Source organism: Lepidochelys kempii, chromosome 2, assembly GCF_965140265.1.
Source record: "Lepidochelys kempii isolate rLepKem1 chromosome 2, rLepKem1.hap2, whole genome shotgun sequence".
In the NCBI taxonomy this organism is placed as follows: domain Eukaryota; kingdom Metazoa; phylum Chordata; order Testudines; family Cheloniidae; genus Lepidochelys; species Lepidochelys kempii.
In genome coordinates, this window is record NC_133257.1 from 88,509,581 (window position 1) to 88,529,920 (window position 20,340).

General features: G+C 39.2%; 1 protein-coding gene across 9 annotated transcripts in view; it reads left to right on the top strand.

Moving 5' to 3' along the window:
- The window catches only part of PTPRM (protein tyrosine phosphatase receptor type M), an 832,874-nt gene that overhangs the window by 777,225 nt on the left and 35,309 nt on the right, over window positions 1-20,340 (top strand). For all 9 annotated transcript variants that reach the window (XM_073331568.1, XM_073331567.1, XM_073331560.1 and 6 more), the window contains one exon: window positions 7,422-7,519. In XM_073331568.1, the coding sequence (XP_073187669.1) occupies window positions 7,422-7,519 (98 nt within the window). The remainder of the gene's footprint in view (window positions 1-7,421; window positions 7,520-20,340) is intronic.

Genomic DNA, 20,340 nt, shown 5'->3' on the forward strand with positions numbered 1-20,340 from the left:
AAAAAAGATCTTGGAGTCCTCATGGATAGTTCTCTGAAAACATCTGCTCAGTGTGTAGCAGCAGTCGAAAAAGCTAACAGAATGTTAGGAATCATTAGGAAAGGGATAGATAATAAGACAGAAAATATAATAATGCTACTATATATATCTATGGTATGTTCACAGTTTGAATACTGTGTGCAGTTCTTGTCATCCCATCTTAAAAAAAAAAAGATATATCTGAATTGGGAAAAGTACAGAGAAAGGCAAAAAATTGATTAGGGGTATGGAACAGCTTCCAGAAAGGAGAGATTAAAAAGACTAGAACTGTTCATCTTGGAAAAGAGATGACTGAGGTGGGATATAATAGATGTCTATAAAATCATGAATGGTGTGGAGCAAGTGAATAAGGAAATGTTATTTACTCCTTCACATAACACACGAACCAGAGGTCACCCAATTAAATTAGTAGGCAGCAGGTTTTAAACAAAGATAAGGAAGTACTTCTTCACACAATGCAAGTCAACCTGTGGAACTCATTGCTAGAGGATGTTTTGAAGGCCAAAAAATAATTACATAATTTCACGGAGGATGGATCAATCAGTGGCTTTTAGCCAAGATGGTTAGTGATACAATCCATGCTCTGGGTGTCCTTAAACAGCTGACTGCTAGAAACTGGGACTGGACGATGGGATGGATCACTAGATAAATTGTCCTCTTCTGTTCACTCCCTCTGAAGCATCTGGCACCGACCATCAGCCAGCGTCAGAAGACAGTGTGCTGGGCTAGAGGAAGCATTGGTGTGCCCGAGTATGGCCATTCCTATGTTCTTATTATTTATACTGTATCTTTTAATTGCTTATCTACAAAATGAAAAGCCACTAATATGAAATTACAAGCCCCAGTATGAATAGAAGTTGGGGAAATTTCTGGTTCAGCTCGAAACTTTTGTTTTTAAAGTAGAGAATACAGCTGCCCCTTTTCTTTGTACCAAAATCCCAGACCCAAATCCTGTGAAATGTGTGGGGAACTAAATTCCAGGTGCAAATATTCCATTATTAGAGCACTCTTTACGAGAAACACAAAACTTGACAATCCCAAATCACTGCAGTTGTATTCATGTCTCAGAAGTAGGCTTTATGTAAAGCTTGTGAGGCCACTGGCTCCATTTGCTTTTTATATCCATACAGTTTGATACCAATTTACTTTTTGCTTCCATTTCTTTCTGAACTTCAATATTTCACATTCCAGGTCAGTTTATCTATTAAACTGTTCACCTGACTCAGTGAAAAATATCAGGTATAGGAATTGGATCATATAATACCAAGCAGGACAGAAGAAAAATGTAGAAAGTCTCTGTGTACAGTAAATCAGCTGCTAGGGTTTAAACTTTTTTTTAAAGCACCTTGATTTTTTCACCTCGTATTATGTGTTTATACTTCGGGGCCTGTCGCTACTACTGGTAATATAGAGAATGGTAATTTTTCATAAAATTGCTTATATCTTTCAGTTTTCTTCACTACTTCATTTAAATGTTTGTTTATATTCTTACTTTCCTTTGCTTTGCACCTTCTGGTTGCGTCAAGCAAGAGCTCAGTTGCTGATTTTCTTCACATTAGAGATCTTTGATACCAACTACAGTATTATGTAGCTAATGTAATGTGCCAGAGGCTTAATGTTATAGAAATATAGTACCTTCCATTCAGACCTTTTAGACCACAAGGGGGCAACTGCTGCCAAATAACCTTATTGCCTATTGTGCAAACATCTAAACTTGATGCTGATAACAATGATAGTATCTCTCTCTCTCTCTCTCTCCCCCTCCTTTACACCCCCCCAACCCCCCCCCCCATCATGAGTCTCTGAAATAAAATTGTGCAGCTCTTGATGACAATAAATTCTACCCCCCTACTTGGCCACTAATGCTTTTCAGTTCTGTCTTGCGACAAGTGACAGAGTAATAATTTATTCAGGTGTCAGAAAACAATTTGAAAAATGTCAAGAAGGAAAGAAAAATAGGGTAGGAAAGAATTACTTTCAAAGACTTTTAACTAGGTATTCCCTTCCTCCTCCCCCTCCCTGTCCCACCCTACCCCTCGCCCCAGCAATGTCCTGAATCTGAAAGAAGTTTGGAGGCTGGTTGGGTGGATGGATGTAACAGGAAAACACTTATAAGAATAAGCTGACTCCACTCCCCCACCTCTTACTATGACAGACAAGATGGGGAAGAGCACACCTGACATTGCAGAAGAAGACATTTCTTGCAAGAAGAATGTAAGGCTAAAACTAAGATCAGAAGAAGCGTGAATGAGGAAAACATAGACAATGAATTACGTTTGGAGGGAAGATTGATCCTCTTCAATTCATTCTGAAGCCATAGTTGTTGTCATTAGCATTCTTGTTCTCATGAAAACTTTTTTCAGCCTCATTTCTTTTATGATCTTTACTTCCCTCCTTCTTAAGAACAGAAAATGAAAAAATTTCAAGACGTAACTGGTGCTTAGGATCTATTCCTTGGCTTGATTTGTGAGTTCAATACCTGAAATACAGAAGTCTTGAAACCCACAAGGAAAACTCTGGTTACTGAGAAAAAGATTCAAGTCGAGAACAAATAGTTGCAAAATATCCCAGAACTGTCAATGAGCCACCCTTCCAGACTATGGCCCAACGGTCCTCTGCCACAGATGATCCTGTTGAAGGGGAAAAACTATTCTAAAAATACTCTGTGTCTTCCTGGGTCACAGCTTAGGTTACTCAGGGATGGTGGCTTCACAGAAGGGGAAGAAAACTGGTTACTTAGACAGAGGATCTGTAACTCCAAACCCCACAGCTCCTACCAGGTGCAGAGAGAAGGTAAACCACTGCATGATCTTGAGGCATCCCATTCTCTTACAACAACAGCATAGACAGCTGCTATGCTGGGCTTCCATTTACTCCCCTACCGCTAGAGCTGGTTGAAAATTGGAATTTCTGTCCCGTAGGAAATTTGGATATTCTGACATCTGTTTTTTGCCCTGACTTGGGACACACACAAAAATGAAATATCAAAAATGTTTTCATGGAATGGAAATTTCAGAAAAAATTGTTTTGGAAATGTTGAAACATTTCATTTTGACATTTGCACTTAAAACAAAAGGTTTCAGCATTCCTGAATTGAAATGTTTCATTTTGGCTCAATTCCACATTGAGCCGGTGTGGGGTTTCATGGAATTTGTAGGTCAGGAACCTTACATAGCATTCTCTTCTGTAGGCCAGCCAAAGTGTCCAAGGCTGCACCAGGCTCACATGATTCTCATGGTGCAATGTGCAGTGGTTTGCCCCGAGGTTCAACAGGCTGAAGTGTTTCAATATGAGTCAACCTGACCCAGAACGAGCTATTTTGATCCCATTTTCCCAACAAAAAATTGAAAAATTTCAACAAAATTGAAATTTGCCTTTGAAAAATTTTGGATGTCCAGAAACTATATTTTCCCACAGATAAAACATTTTGGTGGAAAATTTCCAGCTATCTCTACCGATTACAGCTTCCCATTGTGATCCCTTCTTGGGGAGCGAAGGCCAAGAGCGGGGATCAGGTGAGATCAGTACTAACTAATATCTGTTATAACATGCCCGATACTCCCTCTCACCTTCTCCCAGCTAGTCCCCATTGTTATTATGCCTTAGGGCATGTCTACACTGCAATGTAAGCCCACGCCTAGTAGAAGTTGAGTTAGCAGACCCTGGGTTTGTTAACCTAGGGCTTGAGCATCTACCCTCGTTTGTAACCCCAGGTGAGGAATTGGTGAACTGGGGATCCCAACCCTGGGGTGCCTGCACCTATAGTGCGTTATGCAGGCCCAAGTCCAACCCCCATATCCCAGGCTTCCTAGGAGCCTCCCAAAATGTGGCCACTCTAGCCCTTTGGTCATGGTGCAGTGTGGGAAAACTTACCTGTCCATCAAACTTACCTGTTCACAGAGCAAAGAAAATCAGCCCATGGAATTGTAGAATACTTTTGGTAGACTCCAAGACGACAAGTCTAGAGAAGCTATGTCTACGCTGCAAAGCAATACTCTTGAACCTTGGGTCTTAGCTTGGCTCAGGCTCAGACCCTCCACTGACATGGGGTCATGGGACCCTGGGTCAGCACAGTTTGTGCGTAGACAGAAGTGGTGGTTTGGCTTGAGCCTGAGTTTGAATCCTGGACTTACATAGCAGCCTCGACAGACCCTGCAATGTATATATCCATTTTAAAAATGAGGAGCTGACAGATGGAAAGGTTAAGTGACACACTGAAGTCACAGAGACAGCTGCTGTCAGGGGCAGGGGAGTGAAAGGGCAGAGGGACAGAAAGAGGAGTGAGGGGAGGTACTGAGACTTAGGGGGAGTGGAGCTGAGTCCAGACTAGGAAGGAGAGTTCCTGGAGTTCCTACCTGCTCCTGGGCCCATTCCAGCCCCTCTGGCTTCCTGCTCACTGTTCCTGGCCCAATTCTGGGCACTGCAGGAACCACTCCAGACCCTCTGTGTCCCGCTCTTGCCTCCACCTTCCTTCAGTGATGCACAAATTTACATGAGGATGAGTCCCCACAATATTATCATTGTAGGAGCACTAGCCCCTATGTCCTTTTTAACTCCTGGGTCTGCCACCACTGGCTGGTGTCAGGTCAGGATTAAAGCTCATGAATTCTTGGACCCTTCTCCTGTACTCAGACAACTAGACCTTGCCTCTAACAATGAATTACAAGTCACCCAGCTAAGATGTTGGCTATATCCCTTGGAAGAACGGTAAAAAATCACGTGGACAGTTGATGAATTAAAGATATTTGGAACTAGGGCTAGATTTGTTTTGTTTCATGTCACAATGCGCTTCGTGTTATGGAGGCACCCTAGCAGGATTCTATAATTAAAACTGCATTGCATTTTCCTTTGAAGTGGGGATTAAATCTTCTAAATAAACAAGAATTCTAGTAAACAGAGAAAATAAACCAAAAGCTGTCTGGCCTCAATTATACTAAGGTCATAGGCACTAATGACATTGGGCTCAGTCCTCAAGTGTGTTGAATTCACGCTCGGCATAGCTGACAGAAATGGGGGAGGCAAAAATTACTCTGAGTTACTTTTATGCCTCCTCCAATCCTGAACTTGGGAGTGGAGAGACTGAATTGGCCCATGACACATATTACAGCAACCACAGGACTGCTCTAATTTACGCTCATTGAAACAATTCCTTAGGGGGCCATTCCACTCGGTAGGGATTGGCAGAGCACATCACTCTCCAGTCCAACCCCCTCTCTGTTACCAGCCAGCTATGAGGTGCCCCTGGTCCCTTGGGTATTCTTAGTTGTGCCATTAGAGAAGCTCCTAGGTCACTTTCCACCCCTCCAGCAATACAAAGCAACTTAATGGAGTCTGGGATCAGTCACATTATGTTTTTGTTTTGTTTTTGTTTTTTTTGTCTAAAAGGCTATATTGAATCTTATATTGCATAAAAATACAAAAATAAAACAAACCAAAAATTCACCCATAATGTACACTATCAATGGAACATAAGAAAATGGAATACAGATCAATCTTGAATAATATAAAGAGGATATTTATGAGGGGAGATATTCAGCTTCAGGATTCCAAATGCTGAGGAATAATTTCAACTTGTCATGTTCGAGAACACAGTATATATCAAAAGTATCAAATGTTCTGCATTTTAAATTAAAAAATGGACTTGAGTTTGGAATCTAGCACAGTTCAAAACCTGAAGTAGAAGTAAATAGATTCAGGTGCTACACCTGCCTCAAGACTTCTGGTGCTCTTACAGTCACATTTTCCTATTATTTTATGCCTTTTTCTCCTGTAACGTTATGTGAAACATCTTCCCAAGTAAAGGGAAAACTGACTGGCCCTGGGGAAAACAGTGAAACTGACTATTCACAAAGTGCTGTCAAACGCACAAAGCAGACAAGGTGCAGAGAAGTAGGAAACATTTTTTTAAATCATCTCTGTGTATTAAAGAAAATAATTATAGTGCTTTTAAATGTCACATGGAAAATTAAGTTTTAAAAACATTATACAGAGAAGTGTGGTTTTTAACTTGATACTGTCTTTGCAAAACATTGCACTCTAGCTAGTCCACTGTGGTGTGATTAAGTGGTATTTCAATTGCTGTAAAATTATTATTATTTTATAAATATGTTCCAATTCTGAGTGCAGGAATGACAACACTTTCCAAAGAAGCTTCATACTGTCAAAACTTATCAACTGGACACAACCCTTTAATTTAATTGAAAATTAAATAAATAAATCAAGGGCTTTATTAATGCTTCAAATATGTACGTCTCTCTTTTTTGGAGAGGGAAAGTGGATAAATTTGTGTATTTGTCTCTTAATGAATAGACTAATGGCACTCTCCTGAATAAGTAACTAATTGCTTACTGCAGTATAGAGGTTCAGTAGAGTAGATGATTCACTGTGGATGCGAGGTTTTTAGTAATTGACAGTATTTTATAACTGTTTATTCTCTTTGCATTGAAGTGGTTTCAGATCCAGAAGTTGGGATGAACACCATGGGTAACAGAAAAGATGTAGAAGTAAATGAAATTAGTGACGTGGGCGTTCCAGCTTTTTACATTTCTGTCATTACTATTTACAATACTACAATGGATTGACTCTCCACTATTAGCACGGTGCTGCAAGACCTGAGCAATGCAGGGTTTTGAATTCTACAGCACACTGATTTTTCAAGGTTATTCCTCAGAATAAGTTCTGCAGAGTAGACTGTTGTCATGTCATGCCAGGGATCTTTACCATTTCCCCCACTATTTGAAAAATGATATACTGCAGGTCAAAAAAACTGTAACTTCTGCTTCACTTCAGAAAGTACAATTTAGGTGTTGGACTAATTTGATAGTTTTCAGAGTAACAGCCGTGTTAGTCGGTATTCGCAAAAAGAAAAGGAGTACTTGTGGCACCTTAGAGACTAACCAATTTATTTGAGCATAAGCTTTCATGAGCTACAAGCTTATGCTCAAATAAATTGGTTAGTCTCTAAGGTGCCACAAGTACTCCTTTTCTTATTTGATAGTGAACACTAAGAAAAATATTTGAAACCTGAAAAGTCAATATAGTCCATTGAGGCTCATTTTATTTCATATATACTTTCCCCAGAATATCATCAAATTGTTACCAGAAAGAGTAATATTATCCAGTTGTCTAATGCCACTTCTGGGTATTATGGTGATAAATATCTAAATGTTGGAGAACTAGCTTTCTCTTACAGCACTATTTCAGGGGGAGAAAAAAATAACTTAAATACTGGTGGGCTGGATAGTGAGAGAAATTCAACCCTAAATGAAAAATATGACAATACTGATATGTACAGATAAAACAGTCTCTCAAAATTTCCTGGAGATAAATTTCCAATCCCAAGACTTTCAGAAAATAACCTTTCCTTTGATATATTATTTCAGGACCAATGCAGGAGACGATATATGACTTCTGGAGAATGGTGTGGCATGAGAACACAGCCAGCATAGTCATGGTAACAAATCTAGTGGAAGTAGGAAGGGTAAGTAATTTTTGTACTTAAAATGATGAAAGACTTTTGAGATGTTTACTTTTGGATATTAAATAACAGACCCCCAAGATACTTGTACACAGACTATAGCACATAAAATATTTACCACTTCTTCTACTAAAAGGTGTATCATTAATTATTTTTAAAATGGCTTGAAGGCTTGGCTTTGATAATATTTGATAACATTTGGCCAACAGAGGCAAAGTAGTATAACTTTATGTGCATCTAATTATTAATAATTACACTAAGCATCAAGGAAACCCTTCTCAGGCAACTTACATGGTCTATTTTCAGATTAATTCTAGAACTGATTGTTCAAACAAGAGGTTAAACTTTGAGACTGCACATGTTGCACAGAACTGTGCTGTGATACGTTAGATAAAATCCATCGTGCTTTTATTCCCACCCCCGTAAAAAATGGCACACCTACTTAACCAGGAACTTAATCAAATTGCATGTCCAGGTCATAGTCCTGTGCTAATTTGAGCTTCTAGGAGTGGCTCAGCACAGATATGACTTAAATTTGCTTGGATGTGGGAGTAATAAGAAGACGCTGTTTTACCCTGTGCTCTGTAAATGGAACAATTAGCACTGAAATCAGAAAATAGAGTCAGTGTGCTGACCAGGAGGTTTTATTCAGGAATTGATGTATGAAGAAAAAAGTGGAGTTAGCCGCTTGATACTTTACCTTTTTCCATACAGATTGCCTCTGAAGAAGGTTTCCTGGTAGGGTGGCCAGGTGGCCGGTTTTCAACCGGAAAGTTCGATCAAATAGGGGACCTGACAGTGTTCAGTCAAAATCTGCTGACCAGACACCCAAAGTCCAGTTACTGCAGGTGGGAGAGATGGGGAGGCGCCAGGTCATTACCTGTGCCAGCCTCTACTCAGACGTGGCTGCCTCCTACCTGTGTTGAGCAGCTGCAGCTCACAGCTATGGCTCATAGGAGGAAAAGGAGGGTCCTCAGGGGAAGAGGCGGGATGGGGGAAGTTCCTACACTCCTGCTGGAGTTTTTAAATATTACAATGTTGGCAACCCTATCTCCTGGTCATGTCTTTGTTGCTAATATGGTTTTCAGCAGGTATTCAAAAGAGGCCACTCTCTTTTTAAAACACACCAATAATGGACCCTTTTATTTTACTACTGGGCCTCTGCACTAGCATCAAATCTGAGCTAGGATTTTCTAAGGGAAATTCAGTAAGAGTAGGGCACCTAACTCCCCTATGTCTCATTGAAAATCCTAGCTGAAATCAGCAGAAACATTGGCTACTCTAAGTCCAGCATTTTCATTAACTGCTGAAGTATAGGGAAACAGTTCATATATTCTGATGTGAGCCAAAATGGTTTTGATGCATGTTTTTAATTTCTTGGTAATGGGGTGGTTGACATGTTCTGCTGAAAAATGTTTGTATTATAGGGAGATCCATTTTTAGATATTATGCATCAGATTGTCAGATCTAGGCTTCTTGTTTACATTCTCAGTTACTGTACCTGTATTTTGAGTCTATGGTTAATTGTTAGTTTAAATCCTACTGTTCAGACACCTCAGTGCCTCAGTCTGCCCACAGATCAAGTACCAGTACTGTACTTAGACATCAAAATGATAGGATTTGTGACTGCAATTAACACCAGCTACAAAAACACAGGTACCACTAATTGCAGAGGCAAAAAGAAAGACTAGGTTGAGGCCACTTTAAAAATCCAGTCCCATGAATCAAATATAGGCTTAAACAATGTGACAGCCACACTTACATTCAAACCAAAATGAAAGAAATATATTTGTAATAATAGTACACTCTTAAGTATACTTAATTTGTTAGAGCTTTATCTAGAAATACCTCAAGAAGGGATATTTTAAGGAAATAGTCCTTCCCCCCCACCTTAGGGCTTGCCTACATAAGGATACCCAGAAAATTAATCCGAATTAACTAAAACTGTGAATTTGAAGTAGATTAAACTGCATTAAATCCCTGTATGTACACAGTTAATTCAGAAGTAAAATGGCCTTAATTTGGTTTAGTTTAATTCACGTTGGAAGTCAATTAAACTAAACTGAATTAAGGCCCCTTCATTTCTGAACAAGGGTTTTCACAGGGGGGATTAATGCAGTTTAACTAACCCACTTCAAACTCACACCTTTAGTTAATTTGTATTAACTTTCCTGTATGACACCATGTAGACAAGCCGTAAGAGGCAAAAACATTTTATCAGATGAAACAGTATATTGTTATCTTAGAATCAACGTTCTGAAGCATAAACTCAAGTGGACTATCCAGTTTCACCCAGAGGAGAGATTGAAGATCTTGGTCATAATCCTTCAGCCCTCAACAACAGTCCTTAACACATCCCCTCAGCAATTTCTACTGTCAGGGGCCCTATTGTGTTTCTGCACAGGTCAAAGCACAAATCCCAAAGGCAGGCAGGCTGCAGTGCCACCATGCATCCTACATCATGTGAATCCCACAGGGCTACAACTAACTGTCCAGCTGGGGGACACAGTTGCGGCTTTCAGAGATATATATCCACTCATTAAGGGAGCAGTAATATTATTTTTAAAAAAGGAATTAAAACTGTATTTTAAGAACAGTGAAATTAATCACCCCTAGGCTTTGGCCTATAAGTGAGCACATACCCCATTCCCAAAATGGGGCTGTCATCACCAAGGAGTTAAATTACAAACATGTCATCTGTCTTTCAACACCTAGCACAAAGGGCTGTGCTACCTTGATTAGTAATGATTTTAATGGGGCTCTGTCCTTGAATTGTGGTCATCATTTTCTGTTTTGAGAATAGGTCAGATTCCTGCAGGGCAAACCCAGTAACCTTTCCTGACTTCAAAGTTTTACTTTTTTGTTGCAGTTGCTAGTATTAGATTTACAGGCCTGTTTACAGACCACTTGTCCTATTTAAGTTGAAAAGCAAAGGAAAGTACCCTATTTTTAAGGAAAGAAGAAAAACGTATTTAACATGTTTGTCACATAATGTGCGTCCTTCATGAATTAGTCATTAAGAGGGTGTATGTGTATTTGTTTACCAAGACTGGCTGGATAGTCATTAAATCAGTACTAAGGCACTTGCTTTTTGCCCTGGAGCATTATGCATCAGGGCTGTTTTAATTGCTGGTGGAGGAGCCACCATGAGGCTTTCCCTAATGAAAGCGCCTGCTGCAGATGACTCATTGTTTGCATTCCCCTCCAGCAGGGTCTGGGTACATCTGCCAATACCTGTCATTATCTGAGACACATTTGTCAAAACCGTGCATCCCTTTAAGCTCCTGTGTGTTCCAGCAAGGGACCCTTGTCAGTTTTTCTGGCACCTGCAGACTACTGTGCACCTGGTATTTAAATGGCACAGAAATGTGTTTTGATTGTTTTCCCTCTTTAATGAACCTACTTAAGGGACATTTAGCTCTTTATCTAGTAGCCTGTTACCCAGTCATTCACATTTGCATTGTTTGTGTGGAGACTCAAAACTCACTTGTGTTGTTATATCAATCCATCTGCCAGAAGTCTTATAACAAACTCTGCAGGGCTCCCAAAGGAGACTTTTGCACTTGTAAGTTAAGCTAATGATTTCGAAACATATTTAGTCAGTTTTATGAACACCTCATTAGAATGTAACTGTTTATTAAAAATCTAAATGAGATCTCACAGTCATTTAGGAAAATCATTGTTGAGTTGCCATGAATAGTTCTCTGATAACAGGTGATGAAGTGGTTTGAGGCAAAGAGAGGTTGAAGCAGATGTGAGAGCCTCGACCAAAAAACTACAGGTTCTTTAATAGCATGGATAAAAAGGTCTGTTTCCTCGGTAGGTTGGTGTTGGCCAGATTTTCCATTTAAAATGAAGTTTTGCATAAAAGAAATTACAGTCTGCTTAAGGAATATGATGCACACAGTTTAAGTGCCAGATTCAAAATTTTCTGGGGTGAAAAATAAAGCCAAGACTACACAAAAGTGCTCCAGAGAGCACTTACTATTCCAAAATAGTAAGCTGATCTGAGAGACCTCTACTTCTCTGTGTATAAACTGTATAATTACTAAATTGTTTAATGTGAATCAAGTTATTTTCCTGAGTTGGAGGAACTAGAAACTGGTATGTTTATCCAAAAAAAAAAATATATGGATGATTGGCAAACATAGACAACAAATCATCATTGCCAGTTCTCAGAGACTACATGTAAAGCTTGATCCTCCCATTGAAGTCTATGGGAGCCTTTTCACTGACTTCAGTGGGAGTTGGATTAGGCCCTTACATCAGAATCATGTTGGCCAAAGTCCCCTTCTGATTCTTGTTGGAGACCTGTTTAGAATCTCATACCTTGAAACATCACTTCCTTCCCAAAAGCTTTATGGTGAAGATTTGGAAAGCTGGTGAGTTCTGCTCATGTAGCTGTATCATTTTCTTTTCACTTTCCTCCTTTTCACTCACTGAACTGTTACTGATTTTTTGTTGGGCACCTGGATTCTGGTTTCGCTTGTCACATCACTTTACATTAGATTCTTTCAGGAGTCACTTTCCACACCCTTTTGCTTGATGGAGGAGTTTGGAAATAAATAAATGATGAAAGCAATGCTGAAACCCAACAGAAGCAGCTGATATATAAAGTCACAGCTAGTCCTCATGTTTTTCTATCATTATTTTAGTATCATAAAATATTTACCAACAGGTGGCAGCAGAAATAATTATGCAAAATAAAACCAAAGCAGAAGCATCATATTAGAAGCCTAATAACTAATTATAGTGTCACAGTTATTATCAAGAACTAAAACCAGCAAGTTCTGACAATATTAATATGCACAAAAATTAGTTTGGAAGCAGGCAGGGTTGCAATAATGTAACATACCTGAGACAAAAAGAAAAGGAGTACTTGTGGCACCTTAGAGAGTAACAAATTTATTTGAGCATAAGCTTTCGTGAGCTACCGCTCACTTCATCGGATGCAAATTTGTTAGTCTCTAAGGTGCCACAAGTACTCCTTTTCTTTTTGCAAATACAGACTAACACGGCTGCTACTCTGATAGCTGAGACAAACACACAGAGCAAGGAAATGAATAGTTAAGCCAGTAAAGTGCATTTCTCCTTCATGCACACCTTATCCTTACCACAGCTACTGAATACAACAGACTATGCATTGCAACCTTAATTCTGCCCCTTTTCCACACACATGCACGCACTCCTTTATTGGATTATTTTCCCCCAACAATAGTAATTGTGTTGTTTGGTGTAGTAGTTGGTTGTATTGGGACACAGCAGTTTAGTGTTTGCAGAATGGCAATTAAAAGTGACGATGAAAGGCTGGCATCCTTGTGAGCGCAAAGTTAAGGTTGCCCTACATGGTCTGTGTTGTGTGGTAGTTGTGGTAATAGTAGGGTATGGAGGGAGGAGTAGAGAGTATGTGCAGTTAGGTGTTTTAACTTTTCATTTCCTTGCTGTTATGGATTTGTCTTGGGTATGTTAGGTGTGTAGCAATCTTAACTACTCCACAGAAATGTGTTTGGGATATTAATATCCTAGGATTTTTCAAAGTGTAAGAGTGGGTACATGGATGAGGCTAGGCAGACATGTATGAAGGTAGAAGATTTTACCTGCCAGCAGCTGCGCATGAGCCCTTCTTAACCAGTGGCTGCCCAAGAAACCATTGTGGGGTAAAATCTGACAAGAAAGGGTGGTTCCTATTAGAGAAGATTTTATGTATACCCAGCCCCCATCAATCAAGTGTCCATGCACTTGGCACTCATCAATCAAGCTTGGGTGCACAGCACGTACATTTTAAATTATAATGTGAATAATGGTTAAAAATGACCCCAAGTCCATAATCTGGTTTTTTTTTAATTCATAACACCAGATCTACACATATTTACCATGTTTAGGCAGACATTGGTTTATAAAAGATATCAGTCAACAGTGAAAAGTAGGACTGCCAAGGACAAATATCAGCCAGATCCCAATTCCAAAGACATTATATTATAAATGTATAATGAGAAACCAGACACAAACTATGTGTAAAATTCAGTGGGCATAAAACTAACCATGTGTGAAATTTCACACCAATTAACCACCTACTTTTAGAGTAAAACAGGAATTTATAGTCCACATTTGAATAGAACTCTAACCGTAGAGCTGCTACCAGGCACCTCCATAATATTGCATTTATATTGCATTTCACATGCAAACCACTTTGAATACTTACCACATAGTATGTGCAAACTATATGTGGGATTCATTTAATTCACTACTGAAGTGCAGCCTCTGCTGGGGTGAAACACAGTCACTGTTGAACAGCACACAAAATTCTACATTAATATTTAGGATAAAGTGTAGAATATTTTATCAAATTGAAACTGCAGGGAAATTTAATAAGACTTATAATTACACAGGTTGGAATTAGTTCTGGACATTGGGGTTAATACACTTGTTCTTATGAGAAGTGTCATGGATTTTTTAATGACCATCGGTGACTAAGATTTCTTTTATCTCTGAAGACAGAAACCAAAATATAGAGATGGGGAAATCACCAGATGCATTAAATCCAGTCCCTGTCTCCAGGCCCTCTCTAAACTGTGCTCTAAGACTAAAAATATTGTAATTCCCCATTTAGTGTTTATTTTATTCATAAATATATTTTTTCCTGGTAACTTCTACACATACTCGGCGGTGGTGATAGTTGTTTTTAACAGAAAAGGATGGCAGATATGCTTTTTAACAGAATGCCAAACAAAAAAAATGATAAAATCTCATAGTTTAAAACCTTTGTTAATCTGGCAAATCAGTGAATAACATCATATGTCTAGCAGTCAAAACACATTTCTGCTTTCTAAATTTATAACCTGAAATAACAAGTTGGCCTTATTCCATCATGCATAGCAGGGGAAGAGTCCTAAGAGGAAAGAATTGGCTGTTATTCTCCAGGAAACTAGAAGGACTCTTTTAATAAAGATGTCCACAAATCAACAACGTTTGCCTTATTGAACAGAGCAGCAGCATATATGTGCACAACATTGCCCGGTGTAACTTCAAGCAAAGATGAATTCAGTTTTCAGAGTTTTGTTGCATCCCCTGTTTGCAGTAGAACGGATGCTCTAGAAAATATTCCTCAATTGAGATTAATATCTTAATTCACACTAATCCAATTTAGACAGATCGATTTGAAAAGTAAACACAAGTGGTTTAAGGAAACACAAATATGTGGATAAATGTGTTGGGGCAGATGTTTGGATACAACCCACATGCACAGAGCAAAAGTTAAAGGATGTAAAGATGGCTTGAAAGCTCACCTTTTCACTGCCTTGAGCATCTGTTTGTCTTAGGTACTTTTATGACCCTTGTCACCGTAAAATATCTTCATGTCTTACAAGCTTTAATGTACTTAGCTTTATAACACCTTTGTGAAATAGGGAATTACTATTGTCCCCATTTTTCAGATGGAAAACTGAGGCCCAGATCCTCAAAGGTATCCAGGCATGTAATTCCTGTTGTTTTCAGTGGGAGTTAATTACTTAAATACCTTTGAGGATCTCGGCCAGAGAGACTAAGTGACTTGCCCCAGGTCACACAGGATATACCACACAGTCGTGGTGGAACAGGGAATTGAAGTCCCGGGCTAATGGTCTAACCACTAGACAATCCTTCCTCTTTCAACTGGACTACAATCCATAAATGTAATTGTCCATTGGACCATCTTTCCTTATGCTGCTGCTTTGTGCTTGACCAGTTTCTCTAGGGCCACTCTTATTTGCATAAACTTTTAATGGCCAGAGGGGACAAAATCACCCCAAGATAAGCAATGACATAGAGGCATCCAGCCACACCAATTTCTTCATGCTGTACAGCAATGGGGAGAAGGCATGTGGCATATGAACCCTTTTGTTAGGGCAGCCAGGGCAGTCAATCAGAGGAGACTGTCCTGGACAGGTGTTGAATTGTATTGAATCTCACAAGTGAGCTGCAACTGTCCTCCTATACTGGTACTGCCACTTCGGGGTCTTTGTTGGCCAGTTCTGGTCCCCAGTGCAGCAGAGGTTGGAGGCAGCTTTCAGCCCTGAGTCCTCATTCCAGGCAGACTGGAGGAATTTGTCTGCCACCATGTGTATGGAACCTGCACCAGCAGAATTCATAGAGAGAATCTCACCCAATATAAGAGAACAATAGAAAGAATAGAAGTACTTGTGGCACCTTAGAGACTAACGAATTTATTCGTGAGCTACAGCTCACTTCATCGGATGCATGTAGTGGAAAATACAGTGGGGAGATTTTATATACACAGAGAACATGAAACAATGGATGTTACCATACAGACTGTAACAAGAGTGATCAGGAAAGGTGAGCTATTACCAGCAAGAGAGGGGTGGGAGGGGGGGGAAACCTTTTGTAGTGATAATCAAGGTGGGCCATTTCCAGCAGAACATCTGAACAACAGTAGGGGGGGAAATAAACAAGGGGAAATAGTTTTACTTTGTGTAATGACACATCCACTCCTAGTCTTTATTCAAGCCTAATTTAATGGTGTCCAGTTTGCAAATTAATTCCAATTCAGCAGTCTCTCACTGGAGTCTGGTTTTGAAGTTTTTTTGTTGAAGAATTGCCACTTTTAGCTCTGTAATCGAGTGACCAAAGAGATTGAAGTGTTCTCCGACTGGTTTTTGAATTTTATCATTCTTGACGTCTGATTTGTGTCCATTTATTCTTTTACGTAGAGACTGTCCAGTTTGGCCAACGTACATAGCAGAGGAGCATTGCTGGCACATGATGACATATATCACATTGGTAGATGTGCAGGTGAACGAGCCTCTGATAGTGTGGCTGATGTGATTAGGCCCTATGATGGTGTCCCCTGAATAGATATGTGGACACAGTTGGCAATGGGCTTTGTTGCAAGGATAGGTTTCTGGGTTAGTGTTTTTGTTGTGTGGTGTGTGGTTGCTGGTGAGTATTTGCTTCAGATTGGGGGGCTGTCTGTAACCAAGGACTGGCCTGTCTCCCAAGATCTTTGAGAGTTTTAACATTTGAATTATAACATTCAAAAACCATTCGGAGAACACTTCAATCTCTTTGGTCACTCGATTACAGCCCTAAAAGTGGCAATTCTTCAAGAAAAAAACTTCAAAACCAGACTCCAACAAGAGACTGCTGAATTGGAATTAATTTGCAAACTGGATACCATTAACTTAGGCTTGAATAAAAACTGGGAGTGGATGTGTCGTGGATGTGTCGTTACACAAAGTAAAACTATTTCCCCATGTTTATTTCCCCTCCCCACTCCCCCCGCTGTTCCTCAGATGTTCTTGTCAACTGCTGGAAATGGCCCACCTTGATTATCACTACAAAAGGTTTCCCCCCACCCCCAGCTCTTCTTCTGGTAATAGCTCACCTTTCCTGATCACTCTTGTTACAGTGTGTATGGTAACACCCACTGTTTCATGTTCTCTGTGTATATAAAATATCCCCACTGTACTTTCCACTACATGCATCCAATGAAGTGAAATGTGCCTCACGAAAGCTTATACTCAAATAAATTTGTTAGTCTCTAAGGTGCCACAAGTACTCCTTTTCTTTTTGCGGATACAGACTAACACGGCTGCTACTCTGAAACCTGTCAATAGAAAGACTGATACCTTGCATTTATACTAAGCCTTTAGTATGGGGATCCCAAAGCACATTGTAAGCATTAATTAAGCCTCATAACACGAGTGTTCTTAACTATTTTACAGGTGTGCAAAATGAGGCACAGGTAGATAAATGACTTGCCCAAGATCAAACAGCAAGTTTGCACCAGAGCTTGGAATATAACTCAGATATCTTGATTGAGATTTTCAAAAGAGTCTAGAGATTTGAGATAAATATCTAATTATAATTAGTGGAAGATATTTGTCTAAACCCCCTAGACTCAGCCCTCAGTTCCCTGTTCCTTATTCTGACCACTAGAACCTACGTACTCTGACCATTCAGAGCAACATACTCACAAATTAAGACAAGGTACATATTTTGGAAAAAAGAAGAAAGACTGGATTTTATTTTCTCTCAAATCTACAAATTTGAAACATGCTTAATCACGATACTTTTTTTGTTTCAAATTGATTTAAAACAAAATTCTTACACTTATTTGATCTCCTTGTTCTTCAGATCAGTAAAATAAGAGTAAGATTAGTTATCCTGATTTACAGCAGCAAAAAGCATAAAAAGTTTTCACAGGTGACTTTAGATGGCTATTTCATTTTACTTCCATGAGATTCCGTTTCAAATTTTATGTCTATTTTATTATCTTTACTTGGTTCAGGGTTAATTTTAAATTAGATTGTATAAACCTGTTCTGCATTAACAATAAGCCATGCAGTGCATGGGCAATAGCTAGCTATATGACATCTTGTTAAGGATATTTTAGACTCAAAGCAAATTAGGAAATCTGAATGATCAGTGTTATTTAAACTGCTGAATACTAACTGTGAGGTTTATTTCCCTGCCAGTTCACATATCAGTTCTGTAATGTTTCTATTCCAAAGATGAGTGAATTCTCGTTCTTGCTTTTCATGGCCACAGTTTCAAAGCATGTTACTTGCCTAAGGCCAAATACACTGTTTTAAAGCAATCAAGCTTAATCACTATTCCATTTCACTGTTTATATGCTTCCCATATTGTTTGCTATATTTACTAGTGAGCACAACTTGCCACCCTTATCTTTATCTTTTAGGCTCTAACTTTACCCCATTTTGCTGTCTTTGAGATGTAAGTAGATGATGATCTGCTTACATATCCCGAAAGCTATTAGTAAAATAAATACATATATAACAGATGGACAAGTGCACCTGGGGTTTTATGCCCATAGAGCTGTCATAACCTCCCTCCAATCATACTTTTACCTTCTAAGGGGAGTACATCTGTATTTTTTGGCAATGGGATTGGAAACAAATGTGGTATAATCTCAAAGCTACCTCTCAATCTTTGTTCTACTTATATGAGCATTGAAAATTGTATTCTCTATCTTGTGGCTGACATTAATCAATGTTTTACTGGTGCAAAAACCTATTGTAATTGTTTTTTTTATTTTGCTGTGCAAAAACCAATTATAATACATTTAATATTTATTTTAACTATATATACATATGTAGAGAGGTTTACGTATATGATATAGATATATCTGTATCATATACCTAAACCTTCTGTTTGACTTTTACTTTAAAATACGTTCCAAATATTTATACAAAAACCAAAGAAATGTATCCAGATGCAGTAACTGAAGAGGCTCTGTTAAAATTTTTGATGTACACATTTTGGTATTTTTACTAGCCTCCATGGGGCAGAGCTGCATGGGGCACTGAGGTTCGTAACCTCTGTGCAGGACCTCCAACCCTACCACAACTGTTCCATTGGGTCATCTTAAATGAGAATTCAAAAGGAAACAAAATCCAGCCATTAAGACAAAAGAAAGGGGAAGTGTGCATCATGAAATCTGCCACAGAAGTGGACTTTTTAAATGTCCCTATTCCTTAATCATAATCCAGGCTGTCTAAACTGCACCTGTGACGTGAAGAAGAGCTCTGTGTAGCTGAAAACCTTGTCTCTATTCACCAACAGAGGTTGGTCCAATAACTTTGTCTCTCTAGACTGCACCAAGTTAGAAACATGCGTGTTTTCCTTCAGACCCAAGCAGTTTAGGTGAATCTATATTTTAAATAGTTTATTTTACTAACCTCAGCTGTTTTGAGATGGCAGGCACCCATCTGAAAGGAGCTGAGCTAAAGTTAGAAACATAATGCTCAGTAGTGGTGTTGTGACTGTGACTGCAGCTGCTTCCTCTTTCATACGTGCCTTGGAAATGTGTATGTGTATCAGATTTCACCCATGAAAAAGCTACAGGCAGGAAGAGGAAATTAAGGTCAGAAAGAGGGCTGTCAGTAGGCTGTACCAGTCTGTTGACAATGTGAAGAGGTGCTTACTCTGCACAGGACACAGGAAAACATCTTCACGCAGTGAGGAAAAGGCTATTTCAAGTATTTCCCTAACAACAAATGTAAAGGTTTACTCAGTTTGAGTCAGGGATTTGAACAAAACCAGTGGCCTGGATTATCAAATAGAACAGACAGACAGATAAACAATGAACCTCCAATATGTTTCTTATGGCTTCCCTTTTCCTAACTTCAGGGCTTTCGGAAAATCTTCTATGTGGAATTTTTAAAAAGAATTATAGACAGTAGAATAGGAGTACCAGCACTATGAACTGCATGCAGCTATTTTTAACATTTTAAATGGTGTGTGTTCATCACTGGCAACAGATATTTAGATACATTTCTCTAGTGAAGAATGAGACTAAATATAGTGCCTATTTTTATTCCTGTTCTATTCATTTCCAGTGTAAAATGTGCAGTTACTTTTATAGATTCATAGATTCATAGATATTTAGGTCAGAAGGGACCATTATGATCATCTAGTCTGACCTCCTGCACAATGCAGGCCACAGAATTTCACCCACCACTCCTAAAAAAGACCTCACACCTATATCTGTGCTATTGAAGTCCTCAAATTGTAGTTTGAAGACCTCAAGGAGCAGAGAATCCTCCAGCAAGTGACCCGTGCCCCATGCTACAGAGGAAGGCGAAAAACCTCCAGGGCCTTCCAATCTGCCCTGGAGGAAAATTCCTTCCCGACCCCAAATATGGCGATCAGCTAAACCCTGAGCATATGGGCAAGATTCATCAGCCAGATACTACAGAAAATTCTTTCCCGGGTAACTTGGATCTTACCCCATCTAAAAACCCATCACAGGCCATTGGGCCTATTTACCATGAATATTTAATTACCAAAACCATGTTATCCCATCA